The 22651-nt window shown below is 38.6% G+C and overlaps 1 protein-coding gene across 1 annotated transcript in view; it reads right to left on the bottom strand.

Moving 5' to 3' along the window:
* The window catches only part of LOC126176466 (DNA repair and recombination protein RAD54B-like), a 359746-nt gene that overhangs the window by 93353 nt on the left and 243742 nt on the right, over nt 1-22651 (bottom strand). Inside the window, exon 13 of the mRNA XM_049923623.1 lies at nt 17552-17678. Within this exon, the coding sequence (XP_049779580.1) occupies nt 17552-17678 (127 nt within the window). The remainder of the gene's footprint in view (nt 1-17551; nt 17679-22651) is intronic.

Raw genomic sequence — 22651 nt, 5'->3', positions numbered from 1 at the left:
CACAAAACACATTGAACAATGACAGCACGACACCTTACTGAATCATTAGGTAACAGAATATTTGTTGTAAAGTTTAGAGCATAATAGTTACTTTTGTTCTTTATTTACTTATCAATAAGCACATTGGTGCAAGGCTACTGGCCATGGCATTCAAAGCTAAGAAGGAAATTGTATAGGTTTCATGTAAAAGAATTTAACATTTATTATGTAATGGATATTATTGTTACTTTATTTAGAACGTGAAAGTGCTCAAGCTTTGATTATTTAAATATGTTAAGATGTAAAATGATGTAGAATAAGCTGTAGCCAATCAGATGGATGGCTTCAGGAAAGGGAACTGCCCTAGTCAGTTGAGCAAGGATATTGGGGACGGGCAGAGGGAGTGCTGGTGCACACATGAAAGCGGACAGTCTGGCTGCAGACATCAAAGGGTACAGTTCGGATGCAGACACGAAAGTGGATGGTTGGTCTTTAGGCAGCTAAGAAGTGAAACAACTTAGAAAATTTCACGTTGTGTGGTATCGTGGGACTTAGTCTCTGAGCGGTGAGCAGCCACGCGCCTGGGGTGAACTCTAACTTTTTGTGTAGATAACTTGTATTTCACGATGAGATTGTGAATAACCAAACTGTGTCAAATGGATATGTACTCGAGCGTAACTGTAACTCTAAATATGACCACTTTCGCTATTACTTTTCTTTCTCAATAAACATTATGCTAACCAAATCGCAACGGTGTGGCCTACATCATTTATGGGTCTTAATTTAGTTCCTGACATTATTATTACTGTTACTATATTTTATGCTAACATTGTATTTCAACAAACTTGCCACTGCCAGACAATTTAACCAAAGGGTCACAAGTGTCTAATTTAGGGTACATAATGTGACACGTGCTGTTCAACCCCTAGATGAGTTTGAGCCAAGACATTTTGACGAAGAGGAACTTCATGTGAGCCCAAACATCTCTGGGATGTTAGCTCGCAATTGGGGGCTCAGCCGGGACAGGAACTTGGAAAGTGTTAGTTGAGGGATAATAATCTTGCAAAGTGTTGGAATAGGATTGGATTTTGAAAGTGTTAGATCGGAATGTGAACTCTGCAAAGTTTAGAATTGGATCTGAATTCTGCAAAGTGTTTCCAAAAGTATTATTTGAACTTCGATAGGCAGGACCTCTCGCAAAAGTTAAATGTGAGATCAGTTCGAGACTGAATATTAGGTTTCTTTAATAGTTGTGAAATTACAATTGTAGCTCTCACAGTTAACAACATTCTGTGACCTAGGTCCCAAGTGTGTGGCAGTTTAGGCAGTTTGCGTGGGGGTTCTGAGTTACCAATTTTGCAACAGTTGTGTGCACTGAGTTTTAGCAGTGGTTAGGAGTGAAAAAAAAGTAATGCGGAAGAAGGGGCAACATCGAAAACACGTGGTTCCATCCAGCAGTTGCATCTTCAACAGCGATTCATCGTGCAGCGGCAGTTGCAATACCACAGTAGAGCCTATGAGATCTTCAGCGTCAACTTCAACTGCAACATCTACAGCAATACCATGGCCGAAGGATCCAGCACGACAAAGCTAAGTACCTGCGCTGATAGTGAGATTATGTATGGTTCTGTAGTTCAATCACCAATAATAGACGCCAGTTTGTGTGGGTCCGAAAATACTAGAGAGCCACTTCGCCCAAAGTCGGAGCGGGAGAGCGTGATCAGCGGTGAATTTAGTAGGGCAAACAGACCGAAATCAGGCAAGGGAGATGAATTTGGGGGAGACATGGCGTCACAATTAATGTAAATGATAAGAGGATTGGGATAAAAAATTGATTCTGTTAAAATCGATATTGGATCCAAAATTGATTCTGTTAAAAACGATATGGTTGACATAAATTTAAAAACTGATTCTGTTAAAAACGATATGGTTGACATAAATTTAAAAGTTGATTCTATTCAATCTGAAATAAAGTCGGTTGTGAAAGATGAAGTAGGTGAAATGGCTAGTGGAATCGAGGAATTGATAGATGGAAAATTAAAAACTATTTGGGATGAAATGGGCAAAATTTCTGATGAAGTTGGGATACTTGACTCTAAGGCAGATAAAGCAGAGAAAAATTTCAGTGAAAAGGTGAGAAATTCCCGGCAGATCTGGGAGACAACGTAAGAAACTGAAGGAGTAGACAAGGTGCTCTAACGGTTGAGACAACAGTGGCTATGAGCAACTTATCCATACAAATAGATAAGGGGAAGAAAGAAGTAGATAAAATAAAGGAACAAGTAGAATATGGCATTAAAATTGAAAATAGTGAAGTTAAAAAGCAAATCAAATAAATAAATAAATAGCAAACTGAATTCTTTAGCCGCACATCAAACCTCTACAGTGATCAATGTTTTGTGGATGAACTTGGGATCAGTCAAATGTTCCGCATACGATGGGAAATATCACCCAGTAAATTTTCTAGCAGCATGCAAGGATGGTTTTACGAGGGGAATGTCCGACGAGGTGAAGATAAAATTCGTGAAAAGACATTTGGAAGGTGAGCCACAATCATGAGCAAATATACACAGTGATACGTTCACTACCTATGAAATATTTGAAAGCAGTTTCCTAAACAAGTTCTAGAGTGAAGCAAGGAAACGCGACTCCAAAAAGAGATTCTAAATGGGCCACCATTTAAATATGGGAACGGGTTGATGAGAGAATTTTGTAAATGTGGACTTGCAAGATTAATGCATGTGAAACATCCATTGGGAGGGCTTACTGAAATTATGATGCTGAAAAGGCGGTTACCGGAAAATTTGCAGTGGGATCTAGTGCACAGTCCTAGCAACTCAATAGAAAAATTTTTAGACTTTGTAGAAAAATTAGAATGGGCATTGAAATTTAAACCACAAAGTAAGCAGGCAAATAGTTTTCATAGAAATCATAACTACAGTCCATGTAACTAAGATGAAAGACATCCAGGAAGTTATCAACGTAATGCAAACAGTAGTTCTGATAAGGGAAACGGCAACAGGAACACATCCAATGATAAATTTCGAAGGGGTAATGGGGATGGATACTTTCGTGACAGGGACAGACCCAAGAACTCAGATTTGAGAGACCAGCACCTGGAGAAATGAACCAGCATAATGGGATAATGGGAAACTAAGTTTCGCCGCATCTCAGGTCCGGAGATGGCAAAATAAACTGGCGATGAATAGGACGCGAGTAAACGGGAATGTGACAGGTGTTAATAAATCAGCAGAAAGGTAACAGAATATTGAACTGAATTAGTAAGAGATGAGAATCAAATAGGTATATTTTCAAATCAGACCGTACACAAAAGGTGTAATCCTAAGATAACTAAAGATAATGATAAAGGCGATGATAACGATTTAGAACTAAATGATTAGTTTTATGAATGTGAGACAAAAGAGTGTCTGAATGTTAATACAATGACAGATTCTATGTACCAAAAGGAGGCTGTGGTAGAGCTGAATTTGGTGGAGTTAGATGGTATAGAAAATTCTAAAGAGGTACTAACCAGCAGTAATGATTATAGTGATATAGGTGATGATGTTTCAGGTGATATTGTGACAGTGAAAGCTGTTAAGGAGGTTAATAAGGGCGGCGTAGCATTAGTCTCGTCAGCTGATGATGAATTTGTGTGTTTGACGGCGGATACTGGTGAATTATTTTTGAAGGAAGGTAGTAATGATGTTTTATGTGCTGAAGTTACAAAAGTTGAAGCTGCTGGTATTGATACTTCAGTGGAAGTTATCTGTGCATATCTTTCTACTAATGGAGGTGAACCTGACAGTCTGGAAGAATCTATGGATCTTGAATGTTTGTTTGAGAATGAATGTTGTTGTTGTGGTCTTCAGTCCTGAGACTGGTTTGATGCAGCTCTCCATGCTACTCTATCCTGTGCAAGCTTCTTCATCTCCCAGTATCTACTGCAACCTACATCCTTCTGAATCTGCTTAGTATAGTCATCTCTTGGTCTCCCTCTACGATTTTTACCCTCCACACTGCCCTCCAATGCTAAATTTGTGATCCCTTGATGCCTCAAAACATGTCCTACCAACCGATCCCTTCTTCTAGTCAAGTTGTGCCACAAACTTCTCTTCTCCCCAATCCTATTCAATACCTCCTCATTAGTTACGTGATCTACCCACCTTATCTTCAGCATTCTTCTGTAGCACCACATTTCAAAAGCTTCTATTCTCTTCTTGTCCAAGCTAGTTATCGTCCATGTTTCACTTCCATACATGGCTACACTCCATACAAATACTTTCAGAAACGACTTCCTGACACTTAAATCTATACTCGATGTTAACAAATTCCTCTTCTTGAGAAACGCTTTCCTTGCCATTGCCAGTCTACATTTTATATCCTCTCTACTTTGACCATCATCGGTTATTTTACTCCCTAAATAGCAAAACTCCTTTACTACTTTAAGTGTCTCATTTCCTAATCTAATTCCCTCAGCATCACCCGACTTAATTTGACTACATTCCATTATCCTCGTTTTGCTTTTGTTGATGTTCATCTTATATCCTCCTTTCAAGACACTGTCCATTCCGTTCAACTGCTCTTCCAAGTCCTTTGCTGTCTCTGACAGAATTACAATGTCATCGGCGAACCTCAAAGTTTTTATTTCTTCTCCATGGATTTTAATACCTACTCCGAATTTTTCTTTTGTTTCCTTTACTGCTTGTTCAATATACAGATTGAATAACATCGGGGAGAGGCTACAACCCTGTCTTACTCCTTTCCCAACCACTGCTTCCCTTTCATGCCCCTCGACTCTTATAACTGCCATCTGGTTTCTGTACAAACTGTAAATAGCCTTTCGCTCCCTGTATTTTACCCCTGCCACCTTCAGAATTTGAAAGAGAGTATTCCAGTTAACATTGTCAAAAGCTTTCTCTAAGTCTACAAATGCTAGAAACGTACATTTGCCTTTTCTTAATCTTTCTTCTAAGATAAGTCGTAAGGTCAGTATTGCCTCACGTGTTCCAACATTTCTATGGAATCCAAACTGATCTTCCCCGAGGTCGGCTTCTACCAGTTTTTCCATTCGTCTGTAAAGAATTCGCGTTAGTATTTTGCAGCTGTGACTTATTAAACTGATAGTTCGGTAATTTTCACATCTGTCAACACCTGCTTTCTTTGGGATTGGAATTATTATATTCTTCTTGAAGTCTGAGGGTATTTCGCCTGTCTCATACATCGTGCTCACCAGATGGTAGAGTTTTGTCAGGACTGGCTCTCCCCAGGCCGTCAGTAGGTCTAATGGAATGTTGTCTACTCCCGGGGCCTTGTTTCAACTCAGGTCTTTCAGTGCTCTGTCAAACTCTTCACGCAGTATCTTATCTCCCATTTCGTCTTCATCTACATCCTCTTCCATTTCCATAATATTGTCCTCAAGTACATCGCCCTTGTATAAACCCTCTATATACTCCTTCCACCTGTCTGTCTTCCCTTCTTTGCTTAGAACTGGGTTTCCATCTGAGCTCTTGATATTCATACAAGTGGTTCTCTTCTCTCAAAGGTCTCTTTAATTTTCCTGTAGGCAGTATCTATCTTACCCCTAGTGAGACAAGCCTCTACATCCTTACATTTGTCCTCTAGCCATCCCTGCTTAGCCATTTTGCACTTCCTGTCGATATCATTTTTGAGACGTTTGTATTCCTTTTTGCCTGCTTCATTTACTGCAGTTTTATATTTTCTCCTTTCATCAATTAAATTCAATATTTCTTCTGTTACCCAAGGATTTCTATTAGCCCTCGTCTTTTTACCTACATGATCCTCTGCTGCCTTCACTACTTCATCCCTCAGAGCTACCCATTCTTCTTCTACTGTATTTCTTTCCCCCATTCCTGTCAATTGTTCCCTTATGCTCTCCCTGAAACTCTCTACAACCTCTGGTTCTTTCAGTTTATCCAGGTCCCATCTCCTTAAATTCCCACCTTTTTGCAGTTTCTTCAGTTTCAATCTGCAGTTCATAACCAATAGATTGTGGTCAGAATCCACATCTGCCCCAGGAAATGTCTTACAATTTAAAACCTGGTTCCTAAAACTCTGTCTTACCATTATATAATCTATCTGATACCTTTTAGTATCTCCAGGATTCTTCCAGGTATACAACCTTCTTTTATGATTCTTGAACCAAGTGTTGGCTATGATTAAGTTATGCTCTGTGCAAAATTCTACAAGGCGGCTTCCTCTTTCATTCCTTCCCCCCAATCCATATTCACCTGCTATGTTTCCTTCTCTCCCTTTTCCTACTGACGAATTCCAGTCACCCATGACTATTAAATTTTCGTCTCCCTTCACTACCTGAATAATTTCTTTTATCTCGTCATACATTTCATCTATTTCTTCATCATATGCAGAGGTAGTTGGCATATAAACTTGTACTACTGTAGTAGGCATGGGCTTTGTGTCTATCTTGGCCACAATAATGCGTTCACTATGCTGTTTGTAGTAGCTAACCCGCACTCCTATTTTTTTATTCATTATTAAACCTACTCCTGCATTACCCCTATTTGATTTTGTATTTATAACCCTGTAATCACCTGACCAAAAGTCTTGTTCCTCCTGCCACCGAACTTCACTAATTCCCACTACATCTAACTTTAACTTATCCATTTCCCTTTTTAAATTTTCTAACCTACCTGCCCGATTAAGGGATCTGACATTCCTCGCTCCGATCCGTAGAACGCCAGTTTTCTTTCTCCTGATAATGACGTCCTCCTGAGTAGTCCCCGCCCGGAGACCCGAATGGGGGACTATTTTACCTCCGGAATATTTTACCCAAGAGGACGCCATCATCATTTAATCATACAGTAGAGCTGCATGTCCTCGGGAAAAATTACGGCTGTAGTTTCCCCTTGCTTTCAGCCGTTCGCATACCAGCACAGCAAGGCCGTTTTGGTTAATGTTACAAGGCCAGATCAGTCAATCATCCAGACTGTTGCCCCTGCAACTACTGAAAAGGCTGCTGCCCCTCTTCAGGAACCACATGTTTGTCTGGCCTCTCAACAGATACCCCTCCGTTGTGGTTGCACCTACGGTACGGCCATCTGTATCGCTGAGGCATGCAAGCCTCCCCACCAACGGCAAGGTCCATGGTTCATGGGGGGGGGGGTGAGAATGAATGTGGATCTGAAAATGATGTGAGATCTGAAATTAATGTCACGCACGAGCTTGTAGGAGAGGAAAAGGTATTATGCTCAGGTTTAAATCAAAACACAGTGGAATTTAATGGTACTGTTGATTCTGAAATTGCACAACCCTGTAGCTACAATTTACATGATGTAACAGCAGAGGATGCTGAAACTATGAACGGTTCTTATATTGGTGACTTGTAGACGGAGGTAAACAAGGTTTTATGTAGTGAGTTGTATGACGTATCAGTGGCTGTTGAAAGTGCTGTTGTGTAATGACGTGGAAGTACAAAGTAATGCTTTATTCAGGATAATGATGATGTAGCTACTAAGGGAGAACACAGTGAGTTTGATTCTAATATAGAAAGTAATATATGGACAGAATGGTATCTTAAGGAGGAATGTGATTTTACTGTAACTGATTGGCAATGGTGTGGTAGCACACTACAACTGTTATTGCCTCATTTGTGGACTCAAGAGAAGTTTAAGATAGTGAGAAGTCTAGGGGGGAAAAGAAAATGAAATTGGGGCGAAAGAAACATTTAATGAATTTTTTGGGACGAGTACGAAATTGAGGGGTGGATTGAACAGGATATGTGTACTCTAGAGATGGAAGAGAAGGGACAAGACAAAAGATTTATTGAGGGAACAGTGTTTAGAGGGAAAAGAAATGATTAATGTACAGCCTATCATTGAGATTAAAGTAAATGACGAGAAAGTAGACACGCTGCTCGATTCTGGGAGTAATGTGTCGGCAGTGTCCGAAGGTTTTGTACATAGGGTAAAGAATAAGAAATTAGTATTACTACCTGTAAATAGTGTAAAAATTAAAACAGCAGCTGGCAGTTTAAGCAAACCAATTAGGAAGGGGAAAGTAGGTTAATAAATATGTGTATCTGTGTTTAGATTATATGATTATTTGGAGGTGTAATTTGCAATGTTTTATTTCAGGATATGTTGTAGCTTCCAGAATGAGATTTTCACTCTGCAGCGGAGTGTGCGCTGATATGAAACTTCCTGGCAGATTAAAACTGTGTGCCTGAACGAGACTCGAACTCGGGACCTTTGCCTTTCGCGGGCCAGTGCTCTACCATCTGAGCTACCGAAGCACGACTCACGCCCGGTCCCAAGGCTTTACTTCTGCCAGTATCTCGTCTCCTACCTTCCAAACTTTACAGAAGCTCTCCTGCGAACCTTGCAGAACTAGCACTCCTGAAAGAAAGGATACAGCGGAGACACTTGCCCGCAAAAGGCAAAGGTCCCGAGTTTGAGTCTCGGTCGGGCACACAGTTTTAATCTGCCAGGAAGTTTCATATTGTAGCTTGTTTGTTGTTTCATCGCATAAGAATTTTTTTTTTTGGCACAAGGCCTGTGCAATCATAAATAGATAGTTTAGACGCACATTTGGGTGTGAGGAGGTCGGAGAACTAAATTATTTGGTGAATGATACCAAGTCAAAAATCAGTGCACAGTATGCATGTAATTTAGGTTTTTGGGGGTATACAAGGGATTTATTTATGTGAATGTATGAGTTAGACTTAAGTTTTTGGATGGTTTTATGTTAGTTGTAATTTCCAAATTACAAGTTATGGTCACGCCAATTTGGGTGCATGAAGGTCGGAGAAATTTGGAAAATGATAATTAATAATGCTTACCTAGGAAGACAGATGAGTGTTTACCTACCTCTCTAAGAATATTTTGGGGGAATAATTTATTGTTGTATGGAGTTACGATTTGTGTATGCAGCTTCACTAAACAGAATTAAACAAAGGGGAGATTTGTTCATATTTGTTGTTAGTGTTGAATGTAAGGGAGTTATTTAAATTAAAAGAAAATATTAATTTGCCAGTGATATCGACAGGGAATCTGTCATGAGATGCATGTCTCTAGTGGAACTTTAATAACGTGTCAGAATCAGTGAAGAATTTACGAGCATCTTGCAAACACTGTAAATCAAATCTTTACTGTGTAGTTTGGATCTGTTTGTATCATTTCCATTGGGGGAAGTATTCAGTGCAGATCATGGGTGGTTTCAGAATGTGATTGTTTTCTGGTAGCTACACCCGATTCGAATGTCAACAGATTTGTTCCCGAAAAACGTTGGTGACGGAATGCAGAGCCTTACATAATTTCGGCAGCATACTCACCTCTGAACCTGTGGAGCGCCGCTGGAGACTTCGTTGTGACAAAAACGTTCTGTGAAAGTGGGCACAGTGGTGCTGATATTTCTGCGGCATTTCAATAGGCAGTCGATTTTGATAAATGTATAGTTTTATTTGGAATTTAATTAATATGCTGCAATTCACAATTTATGTTAGATATAAGTTCTTTAAATTTAAAGCATGCTGCATCATGCAATAATTACACTATTGATCTGGCACTTAGGATATTTATGTTATTGTATAATGAATTTGTGTCTTATAAATTTGGGAGCTACTTCATAACATATATGGCATGCCAACATCTTATGAAGTGGAGGTGTGTGAGTTAACGAGCACTGTGCTCTCGTTTAAATATATGGCCGAAAGAGTCAGCCTACAGGAATTGTGAAACGAATCCTGTCGTCCAGGACCACATGCCACAAAGGGTGCAGATTCACCACGAGATGAGGAAACTCACAGGTGTCTATTATCTATTGGGGCCTAAGTGCTGTAGTGTGCGAGTGAGACAGACGAGAACCTACGACATAGGGAAACCCAACAGAAGCTGTTTGTGGCCAAGGAGACGTAGCAGTGTAAAATATGGCGGACCTAAGATCAGCCATTAAGGGAAACATTTATGAAAACTATTTAATTCTGTAGTAATGCAGGGAATCATGACACACTAATTTTAACGTGCCAACCTCAATAAATTTTCATGGTGATACCAATAATACTTGAATATTTATCATATCTATAATAGTTTAGGATTTACTGTTAAAGTTTTGTAACAAAGACCTGAATGATAAAATCTGAACACTTTGGTCAATCTTAACGATCGACGTTTCATATAGAAGTTCATCATTAAAATGACAAACATTGTAAATATCAACTCTGCAACTTTATTTGTTTAAAAGATATGGTACATTTAATCATCAGTATTTACAGTTAAGCATCAGATCATCATTTCCTTCACACGAAACACATTGAATAATGACAGCATGACACCTTACTGAATCATTAGGTAATAGAATATTTGTTATAAAGTTTAGTGCATAATAGTTACTTTTGTTCTTTATTTATTTACCAGAAAGCAGATTGGTGCAAGGCTACTGGCCATGGCATTCAAGAAGGAAATTGTACTGGTTTCATGTAAAAGAATTTAAATAACGTTTATTATGTAATGGATATTATTGTTACTTTATTTAGAACATGAAAGTGCTCAAGCTTTGATTATTTAAATATGTTAAGATGTAAAATGATGTAGAATAAGCTGTAGCCAATCAGATGGATGGCTTCAGGAAAGGGAACTGTCCTAGTCAGTTGAGAGAGGATATTCGGCACACGGGAAGGCAGAGGGAGTGCTGGTGCAGTTGCGAAAATGGACAGTTTGGCTGCAGACAGTTCGGCAAAGAGTACAGTTCGGATGCAGACATGATAGCAGAAGGACGGTCGGTCTTAAGCAGCTAGGAAGTGAAACAACTTAGAAAATTTTGCATTGTGGGGTATCGCGGGACTTATTCTCTGAGCGGTGAGCAGCTGCACACCTGGTGTGAACTCTAATTTTTCACATATGTAACTTGTATTTCGCGATGAGATTGTGAATGATCGAACTGTGTCCAATGGATATGCCCTCGAGTGTAACAGTATCTCTAAATACGACTATTTTCGCTATTTGTTTTCTTTCTGAATAAAATTATTCTAACCAAATCGCAACTGTGTGGCCTACGTCATTTACGGGTTTTTAATTTAGTTCCTGATATTATTATTACTGTTATTACATGTTATGTTAACTTTGTATTTTGCAAACTTGTCATCAGCCACACAATTTAACCAAAGGGTCACAAGTGACTAATTTAGGCATGTAATGCAACTTGTGCAGTTCAACCTCTAGATGAATCTGAGCCAAGACATTTCATTGAAGAGGAACCGCATGTGAGCCCGAACATCTTTGGGATGTTAGCTCGCTACTTGGTGGCCTCATTAACGTTAAATAATCTCATGCTAATGCTGCCTTGTTTGTATGGACCAATAATATGAGCTGTGTCAGAAATAGAATCCAACTGAACTTTGAGTTCTACACATACACCTAAATTTACAAGTTCTACCTCAACACCTACATCTACATAGATACTCTGCAAGCCACACCATAAGGTGCATGGTGGAGGATCGCCTGTACCACTATTAGTCATTTCGTTTCCTGTTCCACTCGCAAACAGAGCTTGGGAAAAAAGACTGTCTACATGCCTCCATACGAGTCCTAACTTCTTGTATCTTATCATTGTGGTCCTTACGCACAATGTAGGTTGCTGGCAATAGAATCATTTGGCAGTCAGCTTCAAAGGCTGATTCTCTAAATTTACTGAACAGTGTTCGTAAAAAAAAAAAAAAAAAAAAAAAAAAAAAAAAAAAAAAAAAAAATTGTTATCTTCCCTCCAGGGATTTCCATTTGAGTTCCTGAAGCATCTCCGTAACATGTTTGGTCTGAACCTACCGGTAACAAATCTAACAGCCTGCCTCTGAACTGCTCCAATGTCCTCCTTTAATCTGACCTGCACAGATCCCAAACACTCGAGCAGTGTTCAAGAATGGGTCGCACTAGTTTCTCCTAATAAACCAAAGTCAACAATTTCTCTTCCCTAGCACAAGTCCTCAAACATTCATTTCATTTCATTTGGCTTTGCAATGATACATCCAGATATTTAAGCAACAGTACAGTACTAATGCTGTATCCAAACATTACAGGTTTGTTTTTCCAACTCATCTGCACTATGAACCTTTATTATTTCACTGCTCAACCTTGTATTCCTGGAATGCTTGCACTTTTGATATACCTAATATGTTTCACTGATCAACACCAGGTTTGCTCAATTGTTTCATTGTACATAACTGAGGTATGCTTGTATTAGTGACTTAAGTTGGATTTAGTACACATACTGGTCCTCTATAATCAACTATAATTGCAAGTGGAGCATTGCAGTTTGTCTGTTGTTGTTACTGTGTATGCTGCTATTGCACGATCACGGTGTTCATCGCCTTGCCAGGCATATGTGTCTTAATCTATGATTAGCAAAGTCAATGATAAATTAGGCTTACTTCCCTGCCTCTCGTCATCTACTGCCATATGCTGGGGCTACCTTCTGTTAATTTAGCTACTCCTTGCCTAGTGATGAGGGGCTATCCCGTGCCAAGAACTAAGATCTATATTAAGCTCTGGCTAGTTCCAGTTGAATTGGTTAGCATCCATTAGTTATAAGTCATGACATCTCATAGGGGCTACTGCATTAGTTTAACTGACATTATAGACATCAGGACTAGATAGATTCAAAGAGTGTTCTATATGGACATTAGTTTATGTGTAGCTGAATTAGTGACCACCAACCTGTCCATGCTAGAAATGATCACCGCTAACTTGGGGTTTGTTAGTACATGTCTGTGTAGCTAACCTGTGGTGTGTGTCCCAACCCAGTGAACTGTAATGCCCTTCACAGCTAAGCTGGTATGTTCAGTTTACCTATCAAAGAGTTCACTTAATATATCAGCCAGCCAAGCATTATTGACTGTAAATGTTTTAACTTCATGTGGCATCACCGAATACAGAATTATAAATGTGTTTTTTCATTAGTATTACAAAAATAACTGTTTATGTCTTTAACAGTTTTTAAAATCAAGCATTAACAAGTCTTGCAAGAATTTATAATGCTTAGGCAAGATAGGGAATTTACAAGTTTGATCAATTTATTGTTTTATTTGTTGCATTTGTGAAGGGCCAACCTGCCAGTTAGCTGTGCCAATAGAGGCAGATAAGATAGTGCTTGAAACCTAGCATATTACTCATTTAGCTTTCTGTTACAGAGTGAGGTTGTTTCTGTTCCAATTACTTTGGCCCCAAGTGCTCTGATGGTCTTGCTGTTCTTGACATCAACATCACATTGTCCAAATGGCCTCCTTCCAGGGACATCATGGGGTCATGATCCACGACTTCAAATTCTTTTGCAATTGTAATTTTGAAGACATAAAGCTAAGAAAGAAAGGAAACTAACAAAGAAACTTCGAGTCACCGCAATCTACTCTCAATAGAAAAACCCCAGCATTTCCCTTCTAAATCACATTACACTGGATAGTGGGACACTTTTTTTACACAACTGATTAAGAAGGTAGGCAATTTGTGCCATAGTCACAATACCAATGTATTTTCAATAACATGTATTACCAAGGAGGCTCTTCATGCAAAAAAAGTTAACTGTTGTTGGCTCGTATTAACTATAGACTGGAATGAGGTACTAATGTGTAAGTAGGGTCCAGAACTCGAAGATATCATTTAGCACAGTCTTAGAAATACCAACGCACTTTCTACATCTACATCTACAATTATACTCCGCAAGCCACCCAACGGTGTGTGGCGGAGGGCACTTTACGTGCCATTGTCATTACCTCCCTTTCCTGTTCCAGTCGCGTATGGTTCGCGGGAAGAACGACTGTCTGAAAGCCTCCGTGCACGCTCTAATCTCTCTAATTTTACATTCGTGATCTCCTCGGGAGGTATAAGTAGGGGGAAGCAATATATTCGATACCTCATCCAGAAACGCACCCTCTCGAAACCTGGCGAGCAAGCTACACTGCGATGCAGAGCACCTGTCTTGCAGAGTCTGCCACTTGAGTTTGTTAAACATCTCCGTAACGCTATCACGGTTACCAAATAACCCTGTGACGAAACGCGTCGCTCTTCTTTGGATCAAGTTACATGCACTACTACGTAGGCAAATTTCATTAATTATTGTTGATTTTTACTCATATCCCATTTCTCAAGGAGGTATTGATGAATTAGCATGACCCTGAACTTAAAAATCTTGAATACAGCATTCCATAAATTTTTGACAAAGTAATATAATTGGATGGATAAAAAATATACTCACCAAGTGGCAGCAGAACACACACATCCCGTCTGGTAAGTCTCCACTGACCTGCGGTTCTGTCTGACTTTCCTGAAAGCTACCCTTTTCCTAGACCTTTTACTTCGCCCCACTTCCTTCCCCTTCAACCCTTCAGCCTGAAGGAGGAGACACTGGCTCCGAAAGCTTGCCTAATTATAATCTTCTTTTATGTGTGTGTTCTGCCACTGCTTGGTGAGTAGATATTTTTTATCTATTCAATTATATTATTTTGTCGAATATGACATTCATTGTGAAAAGTCACATTTACTATTGAGACTTAAAATTATGGATTAAATTTAACCAAAAGATTTAAATTTTTATGGAATCTGGTAAGAGACTACAGCAAAAACAGTAAGTATTTTTTCAATATTATAATATAATGTACCTGACTTAGATTACAAAAGGTGGTCACAAAGTATTGCCAATCCTCCCCCCAGCACTGTGAGGGTTAATGGTAGACTTTAAATCACAAAATGAAAACAAATTCTAATTCATTCATTTGGCTTCTTAACTAGCTCCATGGGCATTGCTCACTGGCTTAATGATACTGCGGCTGCAAGTAGCACACGCGATGTGTGGGGGCATTCACATGGGTGTGTGACTTAGCACATCAACTAATCGGTAAATTATTTTCTTTATTCCTTAAATTACTCACTGCCAGGAAAGCCACATTTAAAATCACAAATAAAGTACTGGCAGAACTGGACAAAACCAATTTTGTATTAGTGATGACTAAAGAAACAAAAATGGTACAGTGCTAATGACATTTCCTTTGCATGGATGGAGATAACAGAAACAAGAGGGCTGCACTGGATGGGGGAGGGGGGGGGGGGGGGGGGGGGGAGACAAACTGCAGTATCGTAATATACTCTATGGCTCGAAAAAGAATTCATCTGAAAGTTTGCAAAGCTCTGTCTTGTTTGTGTGTCTTCTGATGACTCAACACTTCCAATGTTTGGTGAGTTGTTGTGTTTAATCCTCAAACCATTTACATTCGGACTTCCTATTACTACATCCACATAATAGCTGGATGTTAAAAATGTTCTCCAATTGTTATATCATGGCTGGCAGATAAACAAACTAATAAATCAATGTTTATCTGCAGTTCTTTGTTACTTCTGTCAATGAATGGTAAACAGTGTAAGGATTCAAATCTAACAAGGAGACCACCTAGCAGTTGGATTTTTGTAATTCTTTTTATATTGATGGTACTTAAGTTCAGAAATGAAATATCAGTCACCCAAAGCTATTTCACTTTGAAAATTTCCAAGGAATTTTAATTCACTAAAATTAAGATAGTTTTCGAGACGTGCCATGTGGCTCACATGGTACTGTTGGAGACTGATAATTGGGAATCAATGTGTCACTGGTTTGAATCTTGCTATTGTCTTTTCCTTTATATTTTATTTTTTTTAATTCAATTAAAATACCTACATCATTTACATATAAAATTCATCAAATATATGTTAATTAACACTTATTAATCATCACTCATTGTCAAAATGGAAATCTTTTTGTTTCTACTTACATATTGCATGCATTCCAAATATACATTCTTCATTATAAATAATTTGTAGAAGAGCATTTAAATTTTAAAAATTACAACTTTATTAAAAATCTTTTGTAAACTATGGTAATTAACAACTTACATTTGCAATGGGAATGGAATTTTGTGTTGGATGTGTAACTAGACAAAAGAAGATGTGCAGTTTTCATTACAATAGACTATTAAATACGTGTTGATTAGCATATATCTGGCGAATTTTATATTTAAATGATCTAGAGGACACCACCTCATTGTAGGCACCTTCAGTGCCGGGCAGGAGGGTTTTCATGCTTCGATGAGGTTGAGAGCTGTGCCGTTGGTAACCGGACTGGTCTCAACTGTGGAGCCAGACAAAGTGTGTCCCACATCAAAAGGTAGGGGGACTCTATAGGCTAAGTTGTCAACCACTCTAGGAGAGCCAACACCGAAATGAAAGTCCGGTCCTCCATGTTGGGAGTTAAGCACAGGGTTGATACACCTGCCTTGTAAAAAATCTATTATCGTTTATAATTCAACAAGGAATGCCACATTGCCACTATGAAAACTAACTGTGTTAGGAAGCAGGAATGTGGATTTATCGGTGCTTATATAAAATCTCTCTGAGTCTGAGGATGCTGGAGAACTACGCTGGAGAGGGCAGAATGGAGGAACCTTGTTGATGAGGCTAAAACCCACTCAGGATTTTAATGCCATGAGGAGAAGAAGAAGAAGAAGAAGAAGAAGAACAACAACAACAACAACAACAACAAGAGGTATTTGAATGGGAAAGAAAGACCACACTGAGATTCAAACTAGCATTCCACTGGTTGCTTGATTACCACTGTTCAATACTACTGGGTGAGCCACGTTGCCTGTCTTTAAGACTATCTTAATGTTAGTGAATTATGGCTCCTTGGAAAACTTCAAATCCAATTTTCTCAATAATTTTTAAGAACTGCATCAAACTGCTTTCGGCCATTGGTATTTCAGTTGTTACCTTACATACCATATAAACAAAAAAATTACAAAAATCCAATTGCCAGGTGTTCTCCTTGTAAGTTTTAATCATATTTTGGTAGTCACTCCTGCAGTTTTGGTGCCGCAGGTAGCTCTAATTTACACCACAGATGATTTAAGCTGATTTTATACTACAAATAAGCATCACATTAATTAATAACTAGGAAACTAATTTGATAAGCATAAGGTTGTCCCATGCTCTCAATTTTGCATTTTAGCCAACATTCAATACCTAATATTAACTGAATCCTGTTGACTTGCACAGATTCTTCAAAGTCTGGCATTTGTCTGTGAATGCTACAATAGTTCATTACTAATATTTCCACATTTTCATGTGTCAGGTTTATTCCTAGGGGTCTAACATGAGTATTTAGAAGAACTCTATGATTATTTGTTTCCAAAAGATATTTACCTTATAACATTTGTACACATTCAACACAATGTTCATTTATTCGTTCATTTATCCCAACTACTAGACACATAATGGATGATGTTTGATATTATCAATTGTTAAAGTTAGTATACATAATTTAGTGTTATTTTTTGCTCTCTGGAATTGTTAAATGAACACTGAGTTAGTGATTTACAGATCTAAATATTTTTTTATAAAGACAGAGAAAGAGATTCAATGAAATTAAAGGAATTGTAACAAATTGGGGTTGGGTTACCATATTGAAACTATCAATGCAGAACTACAAGTTTTGATGTTCTTCTATTTCGAAGTATGCAAACCCTTCAGTTGAAGATACGTAACATGGACACATCGAAGACAAGAAATTAATTTTAAGTACTCACAGTATTTTGAAGATGCGCTATTGAAATTGTCAACAACTGTTTGACGCTGACTACAAGCTGTAGATCCATCCAATCGACAATATTTGTAGCCATAGTTTTCACACAGCTGTGCCATTAGATCTAATGTCTGTAACATAATACAACCATGAGTTGATCCACATAGAGTCAGAAAAAATGTAACAAGCATTAAAATATAAGGTTTGGAAGACATTGGTCTTTTCACATCTGGTTATCTTGCATGTTTGTTTTGTTGTGGTTCCTAATTAATGATATATAAGTGCTGGTCAGTTGTCAAAAGTGTGTCAATTACAAAGAATTATCTTTTGCAGCAGGTATAAGACCTTTACGTTTAGCAAAGTGGCAATTAAGAATAAATACTAACGCAGTTGTATTGTCTGTTCATTTTTAATACAAAATATTATTAGGAAACAAGCAAAGCTGATGATAATGCAATGTAATTATTGAGCCTTAAGTCAGGCAGTGTAACCAGAGAGACAACAATTGTGGATTAAAAATGAAGCACAAAACGAAATTGTACTCGTAGGTAAAAGCACTTGAAAGAAGATATTAAATAATTTCTGTAATAAGTAGTATTAAGAGCTGACATTTAGTAAGATGTTCATCCTCTTTGAGGGCAACATTAGAGTAGGTTGGTGTCAGATTACAGGATAATTTATACTTTGTTTGTTTTTCTGAATGCTTTACCAAGAGCCAATATAATTTATATGTTTGTATAAAAATAAATAAATATATAAATATATTTAAAAAGAAAGATGATGTGACTTACCACATGAAAGTGCTGGCAGGTCGACAGACACACAAACAAACACAAACATACACACAATCCAAGCTTTCGCAACCAACGGTTGCCTCGTCAGGAAAGAGGGAAGGAGAAGGAAAGACAAAAGGATATGGGTTTTAAGGGAGAGGGTAAGGAGTCATTCCAATCCCGGGAGCGGAAAGACTTACCTTAGGGGGAAAAAAGGACAGGTATACACTCGCACACACACACATATCCATCCACACATACACAGCCCTGTGTATGTGTGGATGGATATGTGTGTGTGTGCGAGTGTATACCTGTCCTTTTTTCCCCCTAAGGTAAGTCTTTCCGCTCCCGGGATTGGAATGACTCCTTACCCTCTCCCTTAAAACCCATATCCTTTTGTCTTTCCTTCTCCTTCCCTCTTTCCTGACGAGGCAACCGTTGGTTGCGAAAGCTTGGATTTTGTGTGTATGTTTGTGTTTGTTTGTGTGTCTGTCAACCTGCCAGCACTTTCATGTGGTAAGTCACATCATCTTTCTTTTTAAATATATTTTTCCTTCGTGGAATGTTTCCTTCTATTATAAATATATAAATATGTGGATATAACCATTTATGAAGCAGAAATAGGTATTGTTGCATTATCATCTAATTTTTTTATGAGCAAACTGCAAGCTCAGATTCTCTGAATGTTATATTTGGAACTTAATGTGTTAGATTAGGAACACATTTGTTGTATGAAATATAAGTGTGTTTTAATTAACTCTTAACTGTCATAAGTAATGATTTAAATAGTTTGGTCAACCTTTTCACTTTTTTTAACTTACTATATTGATTTTCAGTTTTATGATAACTAAACAAAAATAAAGTTTATTCACGGAAAAAAGATGTCATAACCGATATTTTTGCTTTTCACCAAATTTTCAATAAAAAAAGGCAAATTATACAGCTATCTGGGTTTTGTGTGTGTGACATATAAAAGTTCATTATAAGAAAGGTACATTCCTTTCTTGAATGACAAAATATTCTTTCAAACAATGGAAAATCCAGAATGGAATGTAACAATATAAGAGAAGGAAAGTTGCTATTCACCATATAGTGGAGATGCTGAGTCACGATAGGCACAACAAAAAGATTTACACAATTAAAGCTTTCGGCCATTAAGGCCTTTGTCCACAGTAGACACATATACAAACGCATACGCGCACGCGCACGCGCACACACACACAGACACACACACACACACACACACACACACACACACACACACACACACACACACACAAATAAACGCAACTTGCACGCACGTCTGCAGTCTCAGAGAGATGAGACCACAGATCTTTTAGCACTTTATCTCAGCTGTCTTTACCACAAAATTACAAACAATTGTAACAATTTAAAAACTCTGATAGTGTAAAACAGGACAGCTTTTTTTTTTCAAATAATTACTGAAAAACAAAATTATTTTGGTAATTTACATAGATGCTGATTGGCGCACAGATCAATTGTCGTAACAGCAGCAGAGGCCACCACAGCCTGTTCTACTTTCTTCTACTTTGAAATATTTATTTTTTATTCTTAAGAGCCTTTCCCATGAACCATGGACCTTGTTGTTGATAGGGAGGTTTGCATGCATCAGCGATACAGATAGCCGTACCGTAGGTGCAACCACAACAGAGGGTTATCTGTTAAGAGGCCAGACAAACGTGTGATTCCTGAAGAGGACAGCAGCCTTTTCAGTAGCTGTGGGGGCAACAATCTGGATGACTGGCTGATCTGGCTTTGTAACATCAACCAAAACGGCCTAGCTGTGCTGCTTCTGTGAATGGCTGAAAGGAAGGGGAAACTACATCCATACAGCTTTACTGTATGGTTAAATGATGATGACGTTCACTGCAGTAAAATATTCCAGAGATAAAATAGCCACCATTCACATCTCCGGACAGGCACTACTCATGAGGACATCATTATCAGGAGAAAGAAAACTGGCTCTCTACAGATCAGAGCATGGAAAGTCAGATCTCTTAATCGGGCAGGTAGGTTAGAAAATTAAAAATGTGAAATGGATAGGTTAAAGTCAGTTATAGTGGGAATTAGTGAAGTTCAGTGGGAAGAGGGACAAGAATTCTGGTCAGGTGAATACAGGGTTGTGTTGTTGTTGTGGTCTTCAGTCCTGAAAGTGGTTTGATGCAGCTCTCCATGCTACTCTATCCTGTGCAAGCTGCTTCATCTCCCAGTAACTACTGCAACCTACATCCTTCTGAATCTGCTTAGTGTAGTCATCTCTTGGTCTCCCTCTACGATTTTTACCCTCCACGCGGCCCTCCAATACTAAATTGGTGATCCTTTGATGCCTCAGAACATGTCCTACCAACCAATCCCTTCTTCTGGTCAAGTTGTGCCACAAACTTCTCTTCTCCCCAATTCTATTCAATACTTCCTCATTAGTTATGTGATCTACCCATCTAATATTCAGCATTCTTCTGTAGCACCACATTTCGAAAGCTTCTATTCTCTTCTTGTCTAAACTATTTATCGTCCATGTTTCACTTCCATACATGGCTACACTCCATACAAATACTTTCAGAAATGACTTCCTGATACTTAAATCTATACTCGATGTTAACAAATTTTTCTTCTTCAGAAACGCTTTCCTTGCCATTGCCAGTCTACATTTTATATCCTCTCTACTTCGACCATCATCAGTTATTTTGCTCCCCAAATAGCAAAACTCCTTTACTACTGTAAGGGTCTCATTTCCTAATCTAATACCCTCAACATCACCCGACTTAATTCGACTACATTCCATTATCCTTGTTTTGCTTTTGTTGATGTTCATCTTATATCCTCCCTTCAAGACACCATCCATTCCGTTCAACTGCTCTTCCAAGTCCTTTGCTGTCTCTGACAGAATTACAATGTCATCGGCGAACCTCAAAGTTTTTATTTCTTCTCCATGGATTTTAATACCTACTCCAAATTTTTCTTTTGTTTCCTTTACTGCTTGCTCAATATACAGATTGAATAACATCGGGGAGAGGCTACAACCCTGTCTCACTCCCTTCCCAACCACTGCTTCCCTTTCATGTCCCTCAACTCCTGTAACTGCTATCTGGTTTCTGAACAAATTGTAAATAGCCTTTCGCTCCCTGTATTTTACCCCTGCCACCTTTAGAATTTGAAAGAGAGTATTCCAGTCAACATTGTCAAAAGCTTTCTCTAAGTCTACAAATGCTAGAAACGTACATTTGCCTTTCCTTAATCCTTCTTCTAAGGTAAGTCATAAGGTCAGTATTGCCTCACGTGTTCCAGTATTCTACGGAATCCAAACTGATCTTCCCCGAGGTCGGTTTCTACTAGTTTTTCCATTCATCTGTAAAGAATTCGTGTTAGTATTTTGCAGCTGTCGCTTATTAAACGGATTGTTCAGTAATTTTCACATCTGCCAACACCTGCTTTTTTTGGGATTGGAATTATTATATTCTTCTTGAAGTCTGAGGGTATTTCGCCTGTTTCATACATCTTGCTCACCAGATGGTAGAGTTTTGTCAGGACTGGCTCTCCCAAGGCCGTTAGTAGTTCCAATGGAATGTTGTCTACTCCGGGGGCCTTGTTTCGACTCAGGTCTTTCAGTGCTCTGTCAAACTCTTCACGCAGTATCGTATCTCCCATTTCATCTTCATCTACATCCTCTTCCATTTCCATAATATTGTCCTCAAGTGCATTGCCCTTGTATAGACCCTCTATATACTCCTTCCACCTTTCTGCTTTCCCTTCTTTGCTTAGAACTGGGTTTCCATCTGAGCTCTTGATGTTCATACAAGTGGTTCTATTTTCTCCAAAGGTCTCTTTAATTTTCCTGTAGGCAGTATCTATCTTACCCCTAGTGAAATAAGCCACTACATCCTTACATTTGTGCTCTAGCCATCCCTGCTCAGCCATTTTGCACTTCCTGTTGATCTCATTTTTGAGACGTTTGTATTCCTATTTCCCTGCTTCATTTACTGCATTTTTATATTTTCTCCTTTCACCAATTAAATTCAATATTTCTTTTGTTACCCAAGGATTTCTACTAGCCTTCGTCTTTTCACCTACTTGATCCTCTGCTGCCTTCACTACTTCATCCCTCAAAGCTATCCATTCTTCTTCTACTGTATTTCTTTCCCCAATCCTGTCAATTGTTCCCTTATGCTCTCCCTGAAACTCTGTACAACCTCTGGTTCTTTCAGTTTATCCAGGTCCCATCTCCTTAAACTCCCACCTTTTTGCAGTTTCTTCAGTTTTAATCTACAGGTCATAACCAATAGATTGTGGTCAGAGTCCACATCTGCCCCTGG

Source organism: Schistocerca cancellata, chromosome 3 (assembly GCF_023864275.1).
Source record: "Schistocerca cancellata isolate TAMUIC-IGC-003103 chromosome 3, iqSchCanc2.1, whole genome shotgun sequence".
NCBI lineage: Eukaryota > Metazoa > Arthropoda > Insecta > Orthoptera > Acrididae > Schistocerca > Schistocerca cancellata.
Note: the sequence above shows the minus strand (reverse complement) of the source record. Positions and strands in the feature narration are given on the sequence as shown.